At 48.1% G+C, this 22,414-nt stretch overlaps 1 protein-coding gene across 1 annotated transcript in view; it reads right to left on the bottom strand.

The window, feature by feature from the left end:
* The window catches only part of LOC116968217 (CUGBP Elav-like family member 4), a 122,598-nt gene that overhangs the window by 43,916 nt on the left and 56,268 nt on the right, over nucleotides 1-22,414 (bottom strand). The window contains exons 2-3 of the mRNA XM_033014883.1: nucleotides 1,913-2,041; nucleotides 553-632 (exon numbers count right to left, since the gene is read on the bottom strand). Of these exons, the coding sequence (XP_032870774.1) occupies nucleotides 553-632; nucleotides 1,913-2,018 (186 nt within the window). The 5' untranslated portion in view covers nucleotides 2,019-2,041. The remainder of the gene's footprint in view (nucleotides 1-552; nucleotides 633-1,912; nucleotides 2,042-22,414) is intronic.

A 22,414-nucleotide genomic window follows, 5' to 3' on the forward strand; every position in this document is an offset into this window, starting at 1 on the left:
GATTACAGCTCCTGTCGATACGAGGAGCGCTAACTACTAATTACTTTGAAAAGCCCGCGATCGAACCCCCGGTCACGTGACAGTCCCGGCCAACGACGAGGGTTCTGAATACCCATCCCCCGCTGACGAGGGTTCTGAATACCCATCCCCCGCTGACGAGGGTTCTGAATACCCATCCCCCGCTGACGAGGGTTCTGAATACCCAGCCCCGCCACTAGGTGCCGCTACAATGGCCAAATCTTACGAGGAAATGGCCATTCTGCTCCTCGTGTATTTGCAGAAGGCGAGGGGCGGACATTTCCGCTCTGCATGTGGACCTGAGATCTCAAGCCCAGCTAAGGGTTGTTAACAGAAGGTAGAAACCGCACTGAATTTGCCAAAGGCCTGAACCTAGCCGACTCAGCAAGAACTTCCCGCCATTCTAATGGGTCGACTATCGGAGTCCGTATGGTGGAAGCATTCGCTTTGATCAACACGGGATGAGCGGATATCATCTTTACAGAGAGCACAGCGCAGAAATTATTCATGAGTTTGTTTTAATGTCTGACTTACTGGCATGGTTTGACTTCCGTGCAGGCTGTTGATGGCTGTTTGGGCCTCTGCGTGCGATGAATATTTTACAAATGCACAGCCTGCGAGAAGGGAAAGAACGAGACAGAGTTGCAGACGGTATTATCTCGATGCATGATTACCACCCATGCTGCTGACGCCCAACAACAGGAACATGTCATAAAATCTGGCCATTCTGCCCGTCTATGCATGCTAGCACACAAGCTCCGTTATTTCCCATCCAACCTGCTCACCACGCTCCTCTCTGTGAGTTAAACATTCACCCCCTTGCACAAAGCTGCCTCTCTGGTGTACAAAGCTTTACGCCATACCTCGATACACGTGACAATAAACTAAAGTGAACTAAACTAAACTAAACTAAACTAACTTGAACTAAACTAAACTAAACTAAACTAAACTAAATTAAACTAAACTGAACTAAACTGAACTAAACTGAACTGAACTAAACTAAACTAAACTGAACTGAACTGAACTGAACTAAACTAAACTAAACTAAACTAAACTAAACTAAACTAAACTAAACTAAACTAAACTAAACTAAACTAAACTAAACTTGAACTAAACTAACTTGAACTGAACCAAACATGTTGTATCAAGCCAGAATACTCTGATAGTCTCTTCTTAAATCCCATTTTAGACTTTAGCCGATTAACGTAGAAACAGGCCCTTCGGCCCACCGATTCTCTGCCAGCCAGTGATGACCCCGTACACTAACACTATCCTATACACACTGGGGCCAATTTTACAATTTTACCGGAGCCAATTAGTGTATAAACCTGTACATCTTTGTAGTGTGGAAGGAAAAACTGGAGAAAACCCACGTGGTCACGGGGAGAACGTACAAACTCCGCAAAGACAGTCAGGATCAAAGCCGGGTCTCTGGCACTGTGAGGCATCACGTTCGGTACGGACATTGTGGGCTGAAGGGCCTGTTCCAGTGCTGTACGTTTCCATGTTCTAGGTGAGATATCTCCTTCTTCTTGCATGTGGCGTGCACAGCCTAAAGTTGCCGGACAACTTGTTCTATTTGATCTTATTTAATTGTGCACGCTGGGTTGATTGCATTCGTCGAAACAGGGGCGGACCACGTGAAGGTTGCAATCTCCCACCCCGTGTGATATCTAATGTAGGAGGAGAGCATGGATTGAAGAAGAGATCACCAACAGTGATAACCTTCCATCACAGTGAGGAGGTGCCGGGTAGACTCACAGTTGTGGATGTTAAACTGCGTTAAGTGTGCGTTTTGTTATTTTATTCTATGTTATGACTGTAAGATTCACAATTTTGTTCAGACGGAAATGTCTGAATGACCATAAAGGATACTTTACTTTGCTTTACCAACCTTTGCTTGTTCCATCGGGACCTCTAAGAATGGTACACTCTTCAATCGAACCAAACGATTCAAACAGTTGTCTCACATCATCCTCAGTCTGTTGTTTGCCCAGCATCCCCACAAAGAGCTTTCTGTCTTCTGAAACAGAGAAAGGGCATCTTAATCCTCGAAGGTTTTTAGTTGAGTTTAGAGTTACAGCGCGGGAACAGGCCCTTTGGCCCACCGAGTCCACGCCGACCATCGATCCCCGCACACTAAAGGGCCTGTCCCACGAGCATGCGACTGCATGCGGCGAGCGCGACCAAACCGGAAGCGGGGGCCGCGCGGAGGTCGAGTGAGTGACGTGAAGTTCGAGCGAAGTCCGCGGGAAGTTTGCGCGTGACGTATGGCGTCAAGATGCTGCGTATGCCCGTCGAGGCGGTGCGTACGGTGTCGAGGCGCTGCGGGCCGGCAGGCCGTTGCCGCGCGGAATTTTTGAACACGGTCAGTTTTTCGGAGCTCAGCCCGATGTCGGGACCAGCCCTGCACAACTCCATACAGCTCCGGCGATCGAAGTGGGACCGGCCCCGCGAGGCCGTACGGCTCAAGCGACCACGTTAGGTCGCGCTTGCCGCATGCAGTCACATGCTGGTGGGACAGGCCCTTAACACTACCCTACACACACTGGGGACAATTTTACATTTACACCAAGCCGATTAACCTGCAAACCTGCACGTCTTTGGAGCGTGGGAGGAAACCGAATGTCTCGGAGAAAAACCCAGACAGGTCACGGGGAGAGCGTGCAAACTCCGTACAGACAGCACCCGTGGCCAGGATCGAACCCGGGTCTCTGGCGCTGTAAGGCAGTAGCTCTACCACTGCGCCACAGTGCCGACTGGTCGAGGGTGCCAAAGGCCATTTCAAATTACTGTGGTTTTACTAAGGCATTTTAACACCTTACACTTCCTTATCTCCCAGTCTCCCTCTCCCCTGACTCTCAGTCTGAAGAAGGGTCTCGACCCAAAACGTCACCCATTCCTTCTCTCCAGAGATGCTGCCTGAGTTACTCCAGCATTTTGTGTCTATCTTCGGCTTAAACCAGCGTCTGCAGTTCCATCTTACTTATTCAGTGCAAGGTCGACTCCAATAACGTCAGATTAAAGATTAAAGATTAAAGAATAAAGATTAAAGCTGGGTCAGGCAGCATCTCTGGAGGGCACGGATAGGTAGACAATAGGTGCAGGAGTAGGCCATTCGGCCCTTCGAGCCAGCACCGCCAATCATTGTGATCTTGGCTGATCATCCCCAATCAGTATCCCGTTCCTGCCTTCTCCCCATATCCCCTGACTCCGCTATTTCTAAGAGCCCTATCTAGCTCTCTCTTGAAAGTATCCAGAGAACCTGCTTCCACCGCCCTCTGAGGCAGAGCATTCCACAGACTCACAACTCTCTGTGAGAAAAAGTGTTTCCTCGTCTCCGTTCTAAATGGCTTACTCCTTATTCTTAAACTGTGGCCCCTGGTTCTGGACTCCCCCAACATCGGGATCATGTTTCCTGCCTCTAGCATGTCCAAGCCCTTAACAATCTTATATGTTTTAATGAGATACCCTCTCATCCTTCTAAACTCCAGAGTGTACAAGCCCAGCCGCTCCATTCCCTCAGCATATGACAGTCCCGCCATCCTGGGAATTAACCTTGTAAACCTACGCTGCACTCCCTCAATAGCAAGAATGTCCTTCCTCAAATTAGGGGACTAAAACTGCACACAATACTCCAGGTGTGGTCTCACTAGGGCCCTGTACAACTGCGGAAGGACCTCTTTGCTCCTATAACAAATGACCTTGTAACAAGTCACGTTTCAAGCAGAGTAACCAGTTTTTGCTTTGTGTGGGAATAACTGAGACAGTATATGCAACAATAACTCCACGATACCTTGTTAGGATGGAGGGGTAGAAATGCCAATAGTGTTAATAGTCACATTATGCATGTCACAAAGAATTACCCCTTTGCTTAATCTCATTCACCAGCTGAAACGGCTCCAGAGTCAGAGGAGATTTAATCGAGCTTTTCTGAGTCTCATTTCAAATTAACCAATTTTAAATTGTGTTCATTAATGATTACCTTCCTGTTATGGATTGGCCTCAGGGATTTAGGAATGGGACAAAAAAAAAAAAGATTTTGCTGCAGATTGCTGGAACTGGTAAAACAGAACACAAGGTGAAAAGATTTAGTAAATTATTAGGATTTGGAAATCTTAATCATTGTAATTGTAGTGTCAAAATGCTTTTGTGCTATCGCCCTTTATAGGGACCAGACCGTGGAGTACTTCTGGTTGGGAACTTAAAATGAGCTATATTAAAATGAACATTTAAGCCTCTACTAAAATTGGGAATTTGGGAAATGGCGATATCCATGAATGACAAAAAGTGCTGGAGTAACCCAGTGGGTCAGGCACCATCTCTGGAAAACATGGACAATAGACAACAGGTGCAGGAGTAGGCCATTCGGCCCTTCGAGCCAGCACCGCCATTTAATGTGATCATGGCTGATCATCCCCAATCAGTACCCCGTTCCTGCCTTCTCCCCATATTCCCTGACTCCGCTATCTTTAAGAGCCCTATCTAGCTCTCTCTTGAAAGTATCCAAAGAACCTGCCTCCATCCGAAACATCATCGGATTGGTGATGCGTCAGTTCAAGACCCTTCTTCAGACCCGAAACGTTACCTATCCATGTTCTGGAGAAGGGTCTCGACCCGAAACGTCACCCGTTCCTTCTCTCCGGAGATGCTGCCTGTCCCGCTGCGTTACCCCAGCATTGTGTATCTATGGAGGGTTTATTTAAGGTCGTTGTGGACATTGCCAAATTGAAGATATATATGAGTTTAAACAGGAGCAATGGCTCCAGATAAGAGAAATCTGGTGGGAGAAAGGCTTGATTAATTCGGGCCGAATGCCAGTTTCTCCAAAGAAAGAAATGATGCATAGGATAGCAGGCATGTAAGTTCCAATTTAAAATCAATATAATCCTGAATGAACTGCTTGCGAAAGAGAAATGATAGATTTCAGCGTCCCCATCTGCAGATGTAATGGACACATGAACTATTTGGAAAAGGGCTTTTCAACCTTCTTTGAAAGACAGTTTTTAAGAAGACACATTTGCTGTCAATCTGTGCAATCTTACTTCAAATCCAGACCTTACTGATGGGTGGAAGGCTTATCTTTCTTCAGCCTGTCCTCTGTGCATTGTACCGTCTATCTTAATCTGGCATTGCATTCTGACAGCGAAACTGAATTTAATATGACATCAAATTGACAATGGTGTAAGATGGTGTGGGAGACAGAAATAATGGGAAAATTCAGACCCGTCGCTGCTGGAACGGCAGCTTTTAGTTTTTAGTTTTTAGTTTTAATTTTCGAGATTAAATTATTCGCGGAAGTTTCGACCAGCCCCGACGTGGGGTCCGATCGCCCGGCGCGGGGGAGCTGACATCCCCCTCCCCCCCCGATGCAGGAGCTGGTCATCCCGACGCGGAGGGGTCAAACGGGAGTCAAGATCGTCCCGTCAACGGAGGGCTCGAGACCCCCGACCACGGGAGAGCAAAGAAAGGAAGAGATTTTAGCTTTTGTTTCGCCTTCCATCACAGTGAGGAATGTGGAGGAGTCACTGTGGTGGATGTTCATGTTAAAATATATTTTGTGTGTTTTGTTGCCTTTTATTTGTATGACTGACTTGGCAAACGAAATTCCTCGTTTGTTGCAAAACACACTTGGCTAATAAAGTATTATTGTATTGTATTATATTGCATTGAGATACAGTGACTTGCAAAAGTATTCATACCCCTTGAACTTTTCCACATTTTGTCACGCTACAACCACAAACGTAAATGTATTTTATTGGGATTTTATGTGATAGACCAACACAAAGTGGCGCATAATTGTGAAGTGGAAGGAAAATGATACATGGTTTTCAAATTTTTTTACAAATAAAAAACTGAACGTTAGTGGTTGTAACGTGACAAAATGTGGAAAAGTTCAAGGGGTATGAATACTTTTGCAAGCCACTGTATATAGCATTGGAGAAACAGGCCCTTCGGCCCACCGAGTCCACGCTGACCATCGATCACCCATTCGCACTAGACGTAACTCAGAGGGACAGGCAGCATCTCTGAAGAAGGGTCTCGACCCGAAACGCTGCCTGTCCCGCTGAGTTACTCCAGCGTTTTGTGTCTATCTTCAATTTTCTTGGCCCCGCTCTGGGAGTAGAAGTGGGGGTGGATCCGGACCGCATCTGCATTTAAACCAGCATCTGCAGTTCCTTCCGACCCATTCACGCCAGTTCCATGTTACCCCACTTTCGCCTCCGCTCCCCGCACCCTAGATGTAGTTTTACAGATGTGCCGATCAACCCACAGACTCGCACGTCTTTGGGATGTGGGAGGAAACCCACGCGGTCACGGGGAGAACGTGCAAACGTGGGGGACCCCTACCACCCCAGCAACGGACTGTTCCAGCTGCCACGGTCAGACAAGCACCTCCGTTGTCACACTGCGAAAATAGAGAGGATGAGTTGGAGTTTCTTCCCACAGGACTGTAAACTCTGACCTTGCCAGGGACTAATTTACTAATTTACTGTTGCAAGTAAATACTGATTCTGATTCCGCTCCCTCCGCAACTCCCTCGTCAATTCTTCCCTTCCCTCCCGCACCACCCCCTCCCCGGGCACTTTCCGTTGCAACCGCAAGAAATGCAACACCTGTCCCTTCACCTCCCCCCTCGACTCCATTCAAGGACCCAAGCAGTCGTTCCAGGTGCGACAAAGGTTCACCTGTATCTCCTCCAACCTCATCTACTGCATCCGCTGCTCTAGATGTCAGCTGATTTACATCGGGGAGACCAAGCGTAGGTTGGGCGATCGTTTCGCCGAACACCTCCGCTCAGTCCGCAATAACTTACCTGACCTCCCGGTGGCTCAGCACTTCAACTCCCCCTCCCATTCCCAATCCGACCTCTCTGTCCTGGGTCTCCTCCATTGCCAGAGTGAGCAACAGCGGAAATTGGAGGAACAGCACCTCATATTCCGTCTGGGGACCTTGCGTCCTTATGGCATTAACATTGAATTCTCCCAATTTTGCTAGCCCTTGCTGTCTCCTCCCCTTCCTTAACCCTCTAGCTGTCTCCTCCCACCCTCCCATCCGCCCGCCCTCGGGCTCCTCCTCCTCCTCCCCTTTTCCTTCTTTCTCCCCCCCACCCCCCATCAGTCTGAAGAAGGGTTTCGGCCCGAAACGTCGCCTATTTCCTTCGCTCCATAGATGCTGCTGCACCCGCTGAGTTTCTCCAGCAATTTTGTGTACCTTCGATCTTCCAGCATCTGCAGTTCCTTCTTGAACACTGATTCTGTTCTGTTCTGTTGTCTTGCACAATCCCGCAGGCATTGCCACTTTCATTTCACTGTACATCTTGTATGTGTGTGTGACAAATAAAGTTGACTTGACTCGGCAAACTCCACACAGACAGCACCCGTAGTCAGGATCGAACCCGGGTCTCTGGCGCTGTAAGGCAGCAGCTCTAGCTCTGCATCGCCATGCCTGCCCTTGAGGAAGCATCATGCAAACAAGGAATTTCATTGCTCCCTGCTGTAGATGACAATAAACTAATTTGATCTGATCTAATGCTTAAATTCACTGAAACTGATTATCTGACCATTATTATATTGGAGTGCAAAATCAATGTTAATTTGATTTTCGTCTCCTCATTTGTATAGACTGACCTGCAGGCTTGTATCCAGCTCTGGTTAAGGGCTGCATATAAGCCACATCACTGGCCACCTTAACACATTAGGTCTCAGTCTCTTCGAGTTTAGTTTAGTTCAGAGATATATCGTGGAAACAGGCCCTTCGGCCCACCGAGGCCACATCAATCACTAATTCTCTGCCACAGAAGTGGACTTCTCTGCCACAGAAGGCAGTGGAGGCCAATTCACCGGATGTTTTCAAGAGAAAGTTATGCCCCTGTCCTACTTAGGAAACCTGAATGGAATCCTCTGGAGACTTTTGCGCCCCACCCAAGCTTTCCGTGCGGTTCCCAGAGGTTCCCGGAGGTTTTTGCCAGTCTCCCTACCTGCTTCCACTACCTGCAACCTCCGGCAACCACCTGCAACCTCCGGGAACCGCACGGAAACCTTGGGCGGGGCGCAAAGTCTCCAGAGGTTTCCGTTCAGGTTTCCTAAGTGGGACAGGGGCATTAGATTTAGCTCTTAGGGCTAACGGAATCAAGGGATGTGGGGAGAAAGCAGGAACGAGGTACTGTTTTTGGATGATCAGCCATGATCATATTGAATGGCGGTGCTGGCTCGAAGGGCTGAATGGCCTACTCCTGCACCTATTTCAGAAGGGGCCCGTTTCTGCACTGTATCTCTAATCTAAACCAGGAGATCAGGTAGGTAGGTTTAGACAGACTGAATGCAGCTGTAAACATCTGAGCTGCCCAGACAACTGAGAGAGCTGGAGTCGTACCCTCGCGAAGGGACTAAAAATGATTTCAAGTTTCTTTGGCATTTGCATTAGTCCTTGGCATCTCATTTCTAATGTTCTCAGAGATGCGCCATTAGCAGGGCACTCCTGAATGGACAGATGCTGACAAAGGACAGTCACACCTCACTCAGCACACACAATAATCGGATTATCCTGCCGTTGGTATGGATTGACATTTGCTCCTCATTCCATCTGCATAATAAAGGTACAGTATTATCCCACTGCTGTGAATTCTGTGGTGTTCATAGCTCATTCCATGCACATAATACAGGACTATGCAGACGTATGATTGCCGCACAATACAATGAGCCAGATGTTTCTTGATTTGCATATAAAGAGACTTTGGCCGCACAGGACTTTTATATCGAAATAGCTTCCCCGTGCGTTGTGAAGAAAACAATGATAGTAAGTTAACCCTTCGGCTGCTGAAAGGCTCTGGCTGTGGTAGCGCGATTAACAAGGGCGGCACGGTGGCGCAGCGGTAGAGTTGCTGCCTCACAGTGCCAGAGACCCCGGTTCGATCCCGACTACGGGTGCTGAATGCAGAACATTAATAGCCCATTATCTATTTTATTTATTCACGTGTGTCTATATTTATACAATGGTACATGGACACACTGATCTGTTCTGTATTCATGCCGTCTATATTCTGTTGTGCTGAAGCAAAGCAGGAATTTCATTGTCCTATCTGGGACACATGACGATAAACTCTCTTGAATCTTGTCTGTACGGAGTGTGTACATTCTCCCCGTGACCCACGTGGGTTTTCTCCGGGTGCTCCGGTTTCCTCCCACACTCCAAATACGCACGGGTTTGTAGGTTAATAGTCTTTGGTAAAAATTGTAAATTGCCCCCAGTGCGAAGGACAATTTCAGTGTACGTGGTCGGAATCGACTTAAACGGGCCGAAGGGCCAGTTTGCACGCTGTATCTCTAACGCCAAAAGACTTCACAAGTCTGCAGCGAGAAGCCATCAGAAATAGTATCCGATGACAGACACAAAATGCTGGAGTAACTCAGCGGGACAGGCAGCATCTCTGGAGAGAAGGAATGGGTGATGTTTCGGATCGAGACCCTTCTTCAGAGGGAAATACTGTTCTCCTCTTTCCCCTGTTACATCTCAAACACTTTTAGGAAACAATTAGACAGGTACGTGGATGGGGCAGGTTTAGAGGGATAAGGACCAAACACAGGCAGGTTGGACCAGTGTAGATGGGACATGTTGGTCGGCATGGGCAAGTTAATCGAAGGGCCTGTTTCCATGCTCTCTGACTATCTATAACTCCAAGAGATCTTAACAGGGCTGAAGATGTCCTGGTTGGGTTGCTCCTGGGCCTGGCCAAGCTGGCCATCTGCGAGTCACGGCGCCAGATGGTGGAGGGCTCTACCCGAGCCGGCTGCCTGCCCCTTTTCCGGGGTTACGTCCGGGAATAGGGAATACGCCCTGTCTGCGGGCACCCTGAGGGAGTTCCGGGACCGCTGGGCTCCGCAGGGTGTTGAATGTATCCTCAATAAGGATTGTATCATAGTTGTATAGTAGTTTATTACATGTTTGTATTGTATTATGGTGGTGGGTTCTGGCTTGTTTTATTGTAGTGTAATATTATTTTTTAATAATTGAATAAATTTATATTAAAAAAAAAAAAAAAAAAAAAAATCTTAACAGCAATTGGTGAAACAAATGTAGATGGTGGAAGTGTACCACAGGTCAGGCAGCAACTGCAAATATAGAAATAGTTGATATTCCAGGTAAGTAAACTGTTTTGACTCTGCTGAAAAGGTTTAATGTGCAGGAAGGAACTGCAGATGCTGGTTTAGACCGAAGATAGACAAAAACATCTGGAGTAACTCAGCGGGTCAGGCGGCATCTCTCGAGAGAAGGAATAGGTGACATTTCGGGTCGAGACCCTTCTTCAGACTGAGAGCCAGGGGAAAGGGAATGTTTAGTGCAAGACAAAGATCAGGAATGTCCAATTAAATATAATCTGAGTGTCTCCAATGATGTAGATGGTAGATTGTGTCAGGTCCACTCCCTAGTTGGTGATAGGATGGTTCAGTTGCCTGATAACAGCTGGGACGAAACTGTCCCTGAATCTGGAGGTTGCCTGTCATACGTTCATGAGTGATTGGAGCAGATTTAGACCATTCGGCCCATCAAGGCTACTCTGCCATTCAATCATGGCTGATCTTTCTCTTCCTCTCAACCCCATTCTCCTGTCTTCTCCCCATAAATCCTGACACCCGCACTAATCAAGAATCTGTCAATCCCAGCATTAAAAATATCAATTATCGTGGCCTCCACAGTGGTCTATGGCCTCTGGCCCTGGACTCTCCCACTAGTGGAAACATCCTCTCCACATCCACTCTATCCAGGCCTTTCACTATTCTGTACGTTTCAATGAGGTCCCCCCCACACCCCCATCCTTCTAAACTCCAGCGAGTACAAGCCCGGTGACGACAAAACCTCATAGGAACATAGAAACATAGAAATTAGGTGCAGGAGTAGGCCATTCGGCCCTTCGAGCCTGCACCGCCATTCAATATGATCATGGCTGATCATCCAACTCAGTATCCCGTACCTGCCTTCTCTCCATACCCTCTGATCCCCTTAGCCACAAGGGCCTCATCTAACTTCCTCTTAAATATAGCCAATGAACTGTGGCCTCAACTACCCTCTGTGGCAGAGAGTTCCAGAGATTCACCACTCACTGTGTGAAAAAGGTTTTTCTCATCTCGGTTTTAAAGGATTTCCCTCTTATCCTTAAGCTGTGACCCCTTGTCCTGGACTTCCCCAACATCGGGAACAATCTTCCTGCATCTAGCCTGTCCAACCCCTTAAGAATTTTGTAAGTTTCTATAAGATCCCCTCTCAATCTCCTAAATTCTAGAGAGTATAAACCAAGTCTATCCAGTCTTTCTTCATAAGACAGTCCTGACATCCCAGGAATCAGTCTGGTGAACCTTCTCTGCACTCCCTCTGTGGCAATAATGTCCTTCCTCAGATTTGGAGACCAAAACTGTACGCAATACTCCAGGTGTGGTCTCACCAAGACCCTGTACAATCATCATGTGTTAACCTGATCCTTCCTGAATTTCCACCCGGATGCTGGCTGACCAGATGAGTTCCTCCAGCACTTTGACATTTCTCTCATGATTCCAGCACCTGCAGAACCATTCCTCGGTGGGATGACGATTCTGCCACAGTGACATCCATCAGCCTGCAGATGGCGCAAGCTGCCCAAATTTCCACTGCAATTTAGCTGTGACCATTTGGTGCATTTGTTGCTGTTGCTATCTGCTCCGACACCACTCCTGCATTAAAACATGCGCCCCAACATGCTTCAGGACCGCACCTGGAGCATTGTGTGCAGTTTTGGTCTCCAAATTTGGGGAACCACCGCACACAAGCACAAAGTCTGAAGAAGGGTTTCGTCCCGAAACGTTGCCTATTTCCTTCAGGGTTTCGTCCCGAAACGTTGCCTATTTCCTTCGCTCCATAGATGCTGCTGCAACCGCTGAGTTTCTCCAGCATTTCTGTCTGCTCACAAACTCTTCACTTGAGAAGTGCCTTGGTCCTGAGCCCTGTAAAGCCAGATATTAATTTGTATACCTCCCCGCACATGCCCTGGTGATCCTTGGGACGACAGATGGCACAATGGGCTAAGTGTTCGGCTGGCAACCGGAAGGTAGCCGGTTCGAATCCCGCTTGGAGTGCGTACTGTCGTTGTGTCCTTGGGCAAGACACTTCACCCACCTTTGCCTGTGTGTGAATGTGTGTGAGTGATTGGTGGTGGTCGGAGGGGCCGTAGGCGCAGATTGGCAGCCACGCTTCCGTCAGTCTGCCCCAGGGCAGCTGTGGCTACAGAAGTAGCTTACCACCACTGAGTGTGACTGAGGAGTGAATGAATAATGCGATGTAAAGCGCCTTGAGTATTAGAAAGGCGCTATATAAATCCCATCCATTATTATTATTATTATTATATGTGGATGGTACACAAAAATGCGGGAGAAACTCAGCGGGTGCAGCAGCATCTATGGAGCGAAGGAAATAGGCAACGTTTCGGGTCGAAACCCTGAAGGAAATAGACAACGTTTCGGGTCGAAACCCGGAAGGGTTTCGTCCCGAAACGTTGCCTATTTCCTTCGCTCCAGATGCTGTTGCACCCGCTGAGTTTCTCCAGCATTTTTGTGTACCTTCGATTTTCCAGCATCTGCAGTTCCTTCTTGAACACATATGTGGATGGGACAGGTTTAGAGGAATATGGGCCAAATGCAAGTAGGTGGGACTAGAGTAGGTGAACGAGAACCAGGGGACATAAGTTTAAGGTGAGGGGGGAAGATTTAATAAGATCCTGAGGGACAACTTTTTTACACAGAGGGTGGTGGGTATATGGAACGAGCGTATGAAAAATATTTGGACAGATACATGGATAGGATTAAAGTTAAATGGGCCAAATTCAGGCAGGTGGTACTAGAGTAGATGGGGCATGTTGGACGGCATGGGGAGGTGGGCCGAAGGGCCTGTTCCTACACTGTACAACTTTATGAGTCGATGGCTCCATGACTCGCAAACCACACGCCAGATAGCGAAGGAATTACTCCATGCAGATGGCCATGTGGCAGAGAATCACTGAACCAAGAGCCTTGTGTTCACCGTACATCATGAAATGGAGGATTCAGAAGCTCATAGGAGCAGAATTAGGCCCATCAATCTACTCCGCCATTCAATCACGGCCGATCTATCTCTCCCTCCTAACCCCATTCACCTGCCTTCACCCCATAACCCCTGACACCCGCACTAATCAATCTGACCATCTTGGATTAGTCCATTTGCAACCGTCTGACAATCTTTAACGTGTAGGAAGGAACTGCGGATGCTGGTTTAAACTGAAGATAGACAGAAAATGCTGGAGTAACTCAGCGGGACAGGCAGGAAGCATCTCTGGAGAGAAGGAATGGGTGACGTCTCTGGTCGAGACCCTTCTTCAGATGTCTCGACCCGAAACATCACCCACGATCCCTTCTCTCCAGAGATGCCGCCTGTCCCGCTGAGTTACTCCAACATTTTGTTTCTGTTGACAGTTTTTAATGGGGGTTTTTTTAACTCTCCCTCAACACTGTCCCACAAGTTATTAAATTCAGCTTCACCGTGTGTGTGTGCCTGTGAGATTTGATCGCGTGACTTCTTCGCTTCATATCTGTGGTGGAAGTTCTGGCTTGTCTCCGTAACCTGAGGGCTAGATGTTCAATCTAGTTCTACACTTCAATTCAGCAAGGGGGTTGCTAACTTTCAGCGGCTGGGACTAGCGCGGAGAAGTCACAGTTTCAGTCAGTCCACTGTATAAATTTCAGCTGTCCAGACTATCGCAGAGACCCTGAGGCCAACTCGACTCCAGTTCTGATCTAATGACAGCAAAGGTCAAAGCCTTGAACATGGGTTGTGGCCTGATCTCATCAGTAGGGAGATCAACTCATCTCGAATGCCCCAAGACAAAATATAAGCTGAAAACGCTGGAAACAGTCAGAGTGTCCTATAACAGGAAAGGTGTGGAGGCTTCACAGAGGGCGTCGGAGTGGTTTACCAGAAGGCTGCTTAAACTAGAGAAAGCTAGCTACAAGAAGAGTTTTGTTTAGTTTAGTTTAGAGATACAGCGTGGATACAGGCCCTTCGACCCACCGAGTCCGCACCAACCAGCGATCCCCGCACATTAACACTATCCTACGCACACTAGGGACAATTTACAATAGGAATTACTTCACGCAGATAGTCATGTAGCAGAGAATCACTGAAACACGACCCCTGTGTTCAGCGTACATCATGAAATGGTGGATTCTAACCGCGGGCGCGGCGGGGACTTATCATCCGGAGAGCGGGATCCCTGGAGAAGAGCTCCGACCGCCGGCCTGAGGCCCACACCATCTTCAAGCCACGGTCTCCGGTAGAGAAGCACCGATTCGGGACTTACCTTGTCTGCACATCTGGCCGCCCACAGCGGCGACTGCGGAGGTTTGTGGTCCCGACCACGGGGGAAAATGGAGGAGGACTGACTAAACGTTGTGCCTTCCACCACAGGGAAGAATGCTGTGGTGGATGTTTGTGTTAAATTCTTATTGTGAATTGTGTGTTCTTTTTGATTGTACTGCTGCTGGCAAATTCATTTCACTGCACTTCATTGTGTACGTGATGAATAAATCTGACTATTGACTATTGACTATTCATAGGTTCATAAGGTCATAAGTGATAGGAGCAGAATTAGGCCATTCGGCCCATCAAGTGCCTTGTAAAGCCAGGCATAAATGGATAGAATAGGTTTAGAGGGATATGGACCAAACATAGGCAGGTGGGGGGTTCGTGTAGATGGGGTGTGTTGATGAGAATTGGCAAGTTGGGCTGAAGGGCCTGTTTTCATGCTGTAGAACTCCATGACTCAAATGTAAGAAAGCTGTGGAAGGAATGTAGTTGTGTGTTGTGAACACAGGATCATAAGGTCATAAGGGGGAAATCCTTTAAACCGAGATGAGAAGAACTTTTTTCACACAGAGAGTGGTGAATCTCTGGAACTCTCTGCCACAGAGGGTAGTTGAGGCCAGTTCATTGGCTATATTTAAGAGGGAGTTAGATGTGGCCCTTGTGGCTAAGGGGATCAGGGGGTATGGAGAGAAGGCAGGTACGGGATACTGAGTTGGATGATCAGCCATGATCATATTGAATGGCGGTGCAGGCTTGAAGGGCCGAATGGCCTACTCCTGCACCTAATTTCTATGTTTCTATGTTTCTAAGTGATAGGAGGAGAAGTAGGCCATTCGGCCCATCAAGTCAGCTCTGCCATACAATCACGGCTGATCTATCTCTCCCTCCTAACCCCATTCTCCTGCCTTCACCCCATAACCCCTTACACCCGTCCAAATCAGGAACCCATCTATCTTGCCCTTAAAAATATCCATTGACTGGGCCTCCACAGCCTCTGTGCATCTACCCGATCTATTCCTCTCATGATTTTGTACACCTCAATGAGATCACCCCTCATCATTCTGCGCTCCAAGGAATAGCGACCCAGCCTGCTCAACCTCTCCCTCGAGTCCTGGCAACATCCCTGTAAAACATCTCTGCACCCTATCCAGCTTGACAACATCTTTCCCATAACACTGTGTCCAGAACTGAACACAATACTCCAAATGCTTTATTTTGTTTCTGCTGAAGGAGGTCTCTGCAGACCTAAACCAATTTTCATGCACTTTCTATTCAATCAACTTCGACTGAACACGTGTGGAATTAGATTGGAATCAGTTTGTGTGTTAAGAATAATGTTGGCTGACAGCTTGCCGTGTACACTTAGTACTTTCAATGAATTAGCTGACGTTTTTCTAAACCCTGTTCCACCACGGGACTTGTCCCAGCGTTGACCTTCACTTTAACAATTCACAAGACTTTGGATGTTTGAAAAGTGAAAGCATCTTGAAAAACTCTTCAGCCCCACCGGGTCCGCGCTGACCAGCGATCCCCGCACATTAACACTATCCTACACACACTAGGGACAATTTGCACGCACACCAAGCCAATTAGCACGTCTTTGGGGTGTGGGAGGAAACCGAAGATCTCGGAGAAAACCCACGCGGGTCACGGGGAGAACGTGCAAACTCCGTACAGACAGCACCCGTAGTTGGGATCGAACCCGGGTCTCCGGTGCTGCGCCAACGTGCTGCCCCTGGTACACCATGAAAGCTGGCCCTTCGGCCCACTTAATCCACACTGACCATCAATCACCATTTCACTCTAGCTCGATGCTATCCCATTTTCACATCCACCTCTACACATTTGGGGTAATTTCTACAGAGAACCAATTGGCCAACAAACCCGCACGTCTTTGGGATGGGAGAGGTAACAGCAGCACCTGTTCTTCGTCTGAAGATGGGTCTCGACCCGAGAATTTAGAAAGATGAGATGGGATCTTATTGAAACATATAAGATTATTAAGGGTTTGGACAAGCTAGAGGTAGGAAACATGTTTCTGACGTTGGGGGAGTCCAGAACCGTGGGCCACAGTTTAAGAATAAGGGGTAAGCCATTTAGAACGGAGATGAGGAAACACTTTTTCACACAGAGAGTTGTGAGTCTGTGGAATTCTCTGCCTCAGAGAATTCCACAGACTCACAACTCTCTGTGTGTGAAAAAGTGGCAGGTTCTCTGGATGCTTTCAAGAGAGAGCTAGATAGGGCTCTTAAAGATAGCGGAGTCAGGGGATTTGGGGAGAAGGCAGGAACGGGGTACTGATTGGGGATGATCAGCCATGATCACATTGAATGGCGGTGCAGGCTCGAAGGGCTGAATGGCCGACTCCTGCACCTATTGTCTATTGCCTATTGAGACTCTTCTTCAGGCTGTCAGGGGATGTCACCTTCTATCTGATGTCACCTTCTCTCCAGAGATGCTGCCTGCCCCGCTGAGTAACTCCAGGAATGTTGTGTCTATCTTCGATTTGAACCAGCATCTGCTGTTCGTCCCTTCACATCCTAGAAATATTAGTTGTTTTGTTAAGATTTAATTGAATGGTGGAATTGGCCATGAGGGGCCGAATGGCCTAATTTGGCTTCTCCTCAGTATTGCCAAGAGTTTGTTAGGGCCATGAACCAGACGTGGGCTTTGGGTTCTGTTACAAAGCCTCTTTTAGCAGCAGAAACCACTGGTGACCTGGGAACACATGTCACATTTAATTAAGAGGCATATATAGTCAGGGTTAATTTTCCAGTGGGTTAGTTCTGTCAAAATCCACTTGCACCAGAGGACATGGACAAGCTGTGAATAAGAGATTCAGTAGCACAGGGTCGCAAAGGTTTGTGTTACATTATGAGGCGAAGGAAGCTCTCATTTAAAATTAACACATTTGGCCTGCATGGTGGCACAGAGGTAGAGTTACTACCTCACAGCGCCAGAGACACGGGTTCAATCCCAACTACGGGTGCTGTCTGTACGGAGTTTGCACGTTTTCCCCGTGGGTTTTCTCCGAGAGCTTCAGTTTCCTCCCACACTCCAAAGACGTGCAAGTTTGTAGGTTAATTGGCTTGGTGCAAAATGTATAAATCGCCCCTCGTGTGTGTGTGTGTGTAGGGTAGTGTTAGTGTGCCGGGGATCGCTGGTCGGTGCGGACTCGATGGGCCGAAGGGCCTCTGTATCTCCAAACTAAACTAAACTAAATCACACATTTACAGTCAGTTGTTCAAGAAGGAACTGCAGATGCTGGAAAATCGAAGGTAGACAAAAATGCTGGCGAAACTCAGCGGGTGAGGCAGCATCTATGGAGCGAAGGAAATAGGCAACGTTTCGGGCCGAAACCCTTCTTCATTTTATCTCTGTTTGCTTTGTTGTCACCTTCTTCCAGCTAACAACGATCAATTCTACAATGTCCTTGATCACCATTCCCTTTGCCCCCTTTTCACACCTTACACTTCCTTATCTATGTACCACCCTACCCCCTGACGACCCGAAACGTCACCCATTCCTTCTCTCCAGAGATGCTGCCATTCCCGCTGAGTTACTCCGGCGTTTCGTGTCCATCTTCAGTTATACAGTGTGGTGTCCTTGATACATGATATGGCTCCAGTCAGTACTCATTACCTGAAGGATTACATGTAAGAGACAAACCTCCAAGTCTTTAGATGTTGTGATGTTGGTTTATAGTTAGATTTCTTCATCCCCTGTTCGTTGGTTACGATCATGGCTGGCACTCAAAGCGCCGACAACAGCAGAAGATTATGGGCTTACACTTTACATTGAGACAGAGCATATGGCTTAGAGTTTTAGAACTGCCAAGGCAGTGTCTGATAATTGTGGTGGGACCAGTGTGTTCTCAGTGGTACGTCTGATGGATGAAGGACTCACACTGATGTGTCATCTGAACACGGGCAATGAGGGAGGGAGGGATGAGGAGGTGGTTGTTTGGGCAAGGGAAATGCGATAGACGTTGGCTTTCATTATATCCCCCCTTTCCCACCCAGCTCAACGGTTGCAATAGCTGTTATTTAGATTTCCATTACAACACAGGAGTCCATTGAAGATAGACGCAAAATGCTGGAGTAACTCAGCGGGACAGGCAGCATCTCTGGCGAGAAGGAACGGGTGATGTTTCGGGTCGAGACCCTTCTTCAGATTTAACAGGAAGCTGAGGGGTAACGTCTTTACACAATGGGCGATGGGTGTATGGAAAGGGCTGCTGGAGGAGGTGGTTGAGGCTGGGACTATCCCAACATTGGGAGACGTTCTATATGTGGTCGCATTGGGCAGAGGTTCTGTTTCCCTGCCGAATAGCTGCACGACCCTATGGGGATTTACGAGGATGTTGCCAGGACTAGAGGGTGTGAGCTACAGGGAGAGGTTGAGCAGGCTGGGACTCTATTCCTTGGAGCGCAGAAGGATGAGGGGTGATCTTATAGAGGTGTACAAAATCATGAGAGGAATAGATCGGGTAGACGCACAGAGTCGTTTGCCCAGAGTAGGGGAATTGAGGACCAGAGGACATGGGTTTAAAGTGAAGGGGGAAAAGATTTAATAGGAATCCGAGGGGTAGCTTTTTCACACAAAGGGCGGTGGATGTATGGAACGAGCTGCCAGAGGAGGTAACTGAGGCTGGGACTATCCCAACATTTAAGGCACATGGATAGGTCAGGTTTGGAGGGATATGGACCAAGCGCAGGCAGGTGGGACTAGTGTAGCTGGGACATGTTGGCCGGTGTGGGCAAGTTGGGCCGAAGGGCCTGTTTCCACGCTGTATCACTCTATGAGCTTAGGGAACGTTTCCCTTGTATTGAATGGTGGAATTGGCCATGAGGGGCCTCTCTCCCCGTATCTCGGCATGACGCTCCCTAGCACAGGCTTCCACCGGGAAGTCCGAACCTCGTGCCAACTGGTCACCAAGTTTGATAGGAAAAGTCGGGGCCAAGTTTCTCTCGGCTGCTCGGAGGAGGATATGACAGGTTGGAAAAGAGATTTTTTTTTTTAAAAAGCTCTGGCTTGAGATTTTTGCCGACAATCCCAGACGCCAGCATTCTTCTCAGAAAGTAATTGGACTAAAACCTCAGGTGTCTGAAGACCCTGGTGACATTCCATTGCAGAAATCCACCTTAGATGTGAGTGAGCGATAGCAGCATATACGCCTTGACCTTCATCATAACAAGAATAAATGCTGTACAAAACTTCATCTGTTGGTATCAGGCATCTTGCTGACAACTGCTGATGGAATCAGCTGGCAATCAAATAACCTTTGCAGCAGCCCAAGCACATTGAGGGGAAGAGACAAAGAGACGCAGAAAAGTCCAAATGATATCATCGCAATGCAAATGAAATTGCTGAAGTTAAGCTATATCAATGCAAATGCATAAAACTCATCTCCATAAAAAGCATCAACAGTTCTACAGGCAGCTGACAGTTTCAGCTTTAACCTTTCCCCATTTGACTGCCAGCTGTATTAAAAATTATTTCTGTTTTTTGCAACAAACAGGGTTCTCTTGACCCTCCCTTGTCCATTTTACAGTCAAGAGATATGGGGAGGAGTGTTTAAGAAGGAACTGCAGATGCTGGAAAACCGAAGGTAGACAAAAGTGCTGGAGAAACTCAGCGGGTGCAGCAGCATCTATGCAGCGAAGGACACAGGCAACGTTTCGGGTCGAAACCCTTCTTCAGACATGGGGAGAAGGCATGAACTGGGTAGTGATTGTGGATGATCAACAGTTCTCTGCCTCAGAGGGCGGTGGAGGCAGGTTCTCTGGATGCTTTCAAGAGAGAGCTAGATAGGGCTCTTAAAAATAGCGGAGTCAGGGGATATGGGGAGAAGGCAGGAACAGGGTACTGATTGTGGATGATCAGCCATGATCACAGTGAATGGCGGTGCTGGCTCGAAGGGCTGAATGGCCTACTCCTGCACCTATTGTCTATTGTCTATTTTTCCTGAACCGATGGCCACGTCCACGTCCACGCGGGTGCAGCAGCATCTATGGAACGAAGGAAATAAGCAACTTTTCTGGTCGAAACCCTGAAGGAAATAGGCAACGTTTCGGGTCGAAACCCTGAAGGAAATAGGCAACGTTTTGGGTCGAAACCCTGAAGGAAATAGGCAACGTTTCGGGTCGAAACCCTGAAGGAAATAGGCAACGTTTCGGGTCGAAACCCTGAAGGAAATAGGCAACGTTTCGGGTCGAAACCCTGAAGGAAATAGGCAACGTTTCGGGCCGAAACCCTGAAGGAAATAGGCAAAGTTTCGGGTCGAAACCCTGAAGGAAATAGGCAACGTTTCGGGCCGAAACCCTGAAGGAAATAGGCAACGTTTCGGGTCGAAACCCTGAAGGAAATAGGCAACGTTTCGGGTCGAAACCCTGAAGGAAATAGACAACGTTTCGGGTCGAAACCCTGAAGGAAATAGGCAACGTTTCGGGTCGAAACCCTGAAGGAAATAGGCAACGTTTCGGGTCGAAACCCTGAAGGAAATAGGCAACGTTTCGGGTCGAAACCCTGAAGGGTTTCGACCCGAAACGTTGCCTATTTCCTTCGCTCCACAGATGCTGCCTCGCCCGCAGAGTTTCTCCAGCATTTTTGTCTGAAGATAGTCCAAGGGTCTCCACTGAGGTAGATAGCGCAGCACTGCTCTCTGGTTGTGGTAGGATGATTCAGTTGCCTGATAACAGCTGGGAAGAAACTGTCCCTGAATCTGGTGTGTGCGTTTTCACACTTTTCCCTACCTTTTGCCTGGGGGGGGAGGGGGGGGGGGGGTGGAGGCCTAGGACAGAGAGGTCAGTGTGGGAATGAGAGGGGGACTCCAGCATTTGTGTCTTATCGTCGATTTAGTAGATTTATCCAGGAATTGCCGACGTTTCGGGCCGAGCCCCTTCTTCAGACTTCTTCAATTCACTTTTTCCTCACAGTGGCTAGTCTGTGGAATTCGTCTGCCTCAGAGGGCGGTGGAGGCAGGTTCTCTGGATGCTTTCGAGAGAGAGCTAGATAGAGCTCTTAAAAATAACGGAGTCAGGGGATATGGGGAGAAGGCAGGAACGGGGTACTGATTGGGGATGATCAGCCATGATCACATTGAATGGAGGGGTGGGAGATTGCAACCTTCACATGGTCCGCCCTGTTTCGACGAATGCAATCAACCCGGCGTGCACAATCAAATAAGATCAAATAGAACAAGTTGTCCAACAACTTTAGGCTGTGCACGCCATACACAAGAAGAAGACATTGAATGGCGGTGCTGGCTCGAAGGGCCGAATGGCCTACTCCTGCACCTATTGTCTATTGTCTAAGAGTCTCGACCCGAAACGTCACCCATTCCTTCCATCCAGAGATGCTGCCTGTCCCGTTGAGTTATTTTTGTGTCTACATCTGCTGAAGAACCCCACTCCTAGATCAGAAGTTCGAGAACAAAGGGAATTCTTACCACGTGAAGGAACGCAGCAGAGTTGCAACAAGGAACAGAGGAACTGTTGGCAAGGAGCTGGCGGCGTTAGAGGTGACCTTCAGCAGCGGAAAAGATTGCGGGAAAGGCCAGAGCTCAAGAGTTGTCACGGCAACATCCCTTTGAAGGACAAATCCTCTGAGAGGCGTGACAGTCCTTTGAAAAGAATGATCTAAAGCTGGAGGAAGTGATTGAGATGTCTGCATTCGAATGTTAAAAGGGACCCATTGGTACATCGCTCAGCCAGACTCCAGGTGTCATTTGGCCTGTAGTTATGCTCTCCTTGGCATCAACTTCACCACTATTAGGGCTACCTTTACAACATATGAGACTATTAAGGGTTTGGACACGCTGGAGTCGGGGGATATGGGGAGAGAAGGTAGGAACGGGGCACTGATTGGGGATGATCAGCCATGATCACATTGAATGGCGGTGCTGGCTCGAAGGGCCGAATGGCCTACTCCTGCACCTATTGTCTATTGTCTATAGAGGCAGGAAACATGTTCCCGATGTTGGGGGAGTCCAGAACCGGGGGGCCACACACACACAGTTTAAGAATAAGGG

This window comes from Amblyraja radiata, chromosome X (genome assembly GCF_010909765.2).
Source record: "Amblyraja radiata isolate CabotCenter1 chromosome X, sAmbRad1.1.pri, whole genome shotgun sequence".
Classification (NCBI taxonomy): domain Eukaryota; kingdom Metazoa; phylum Chordata; class Chondrichthyes; order Rajiformes; family Rajidae; genus Amblyraja; species Amblyraja radiata.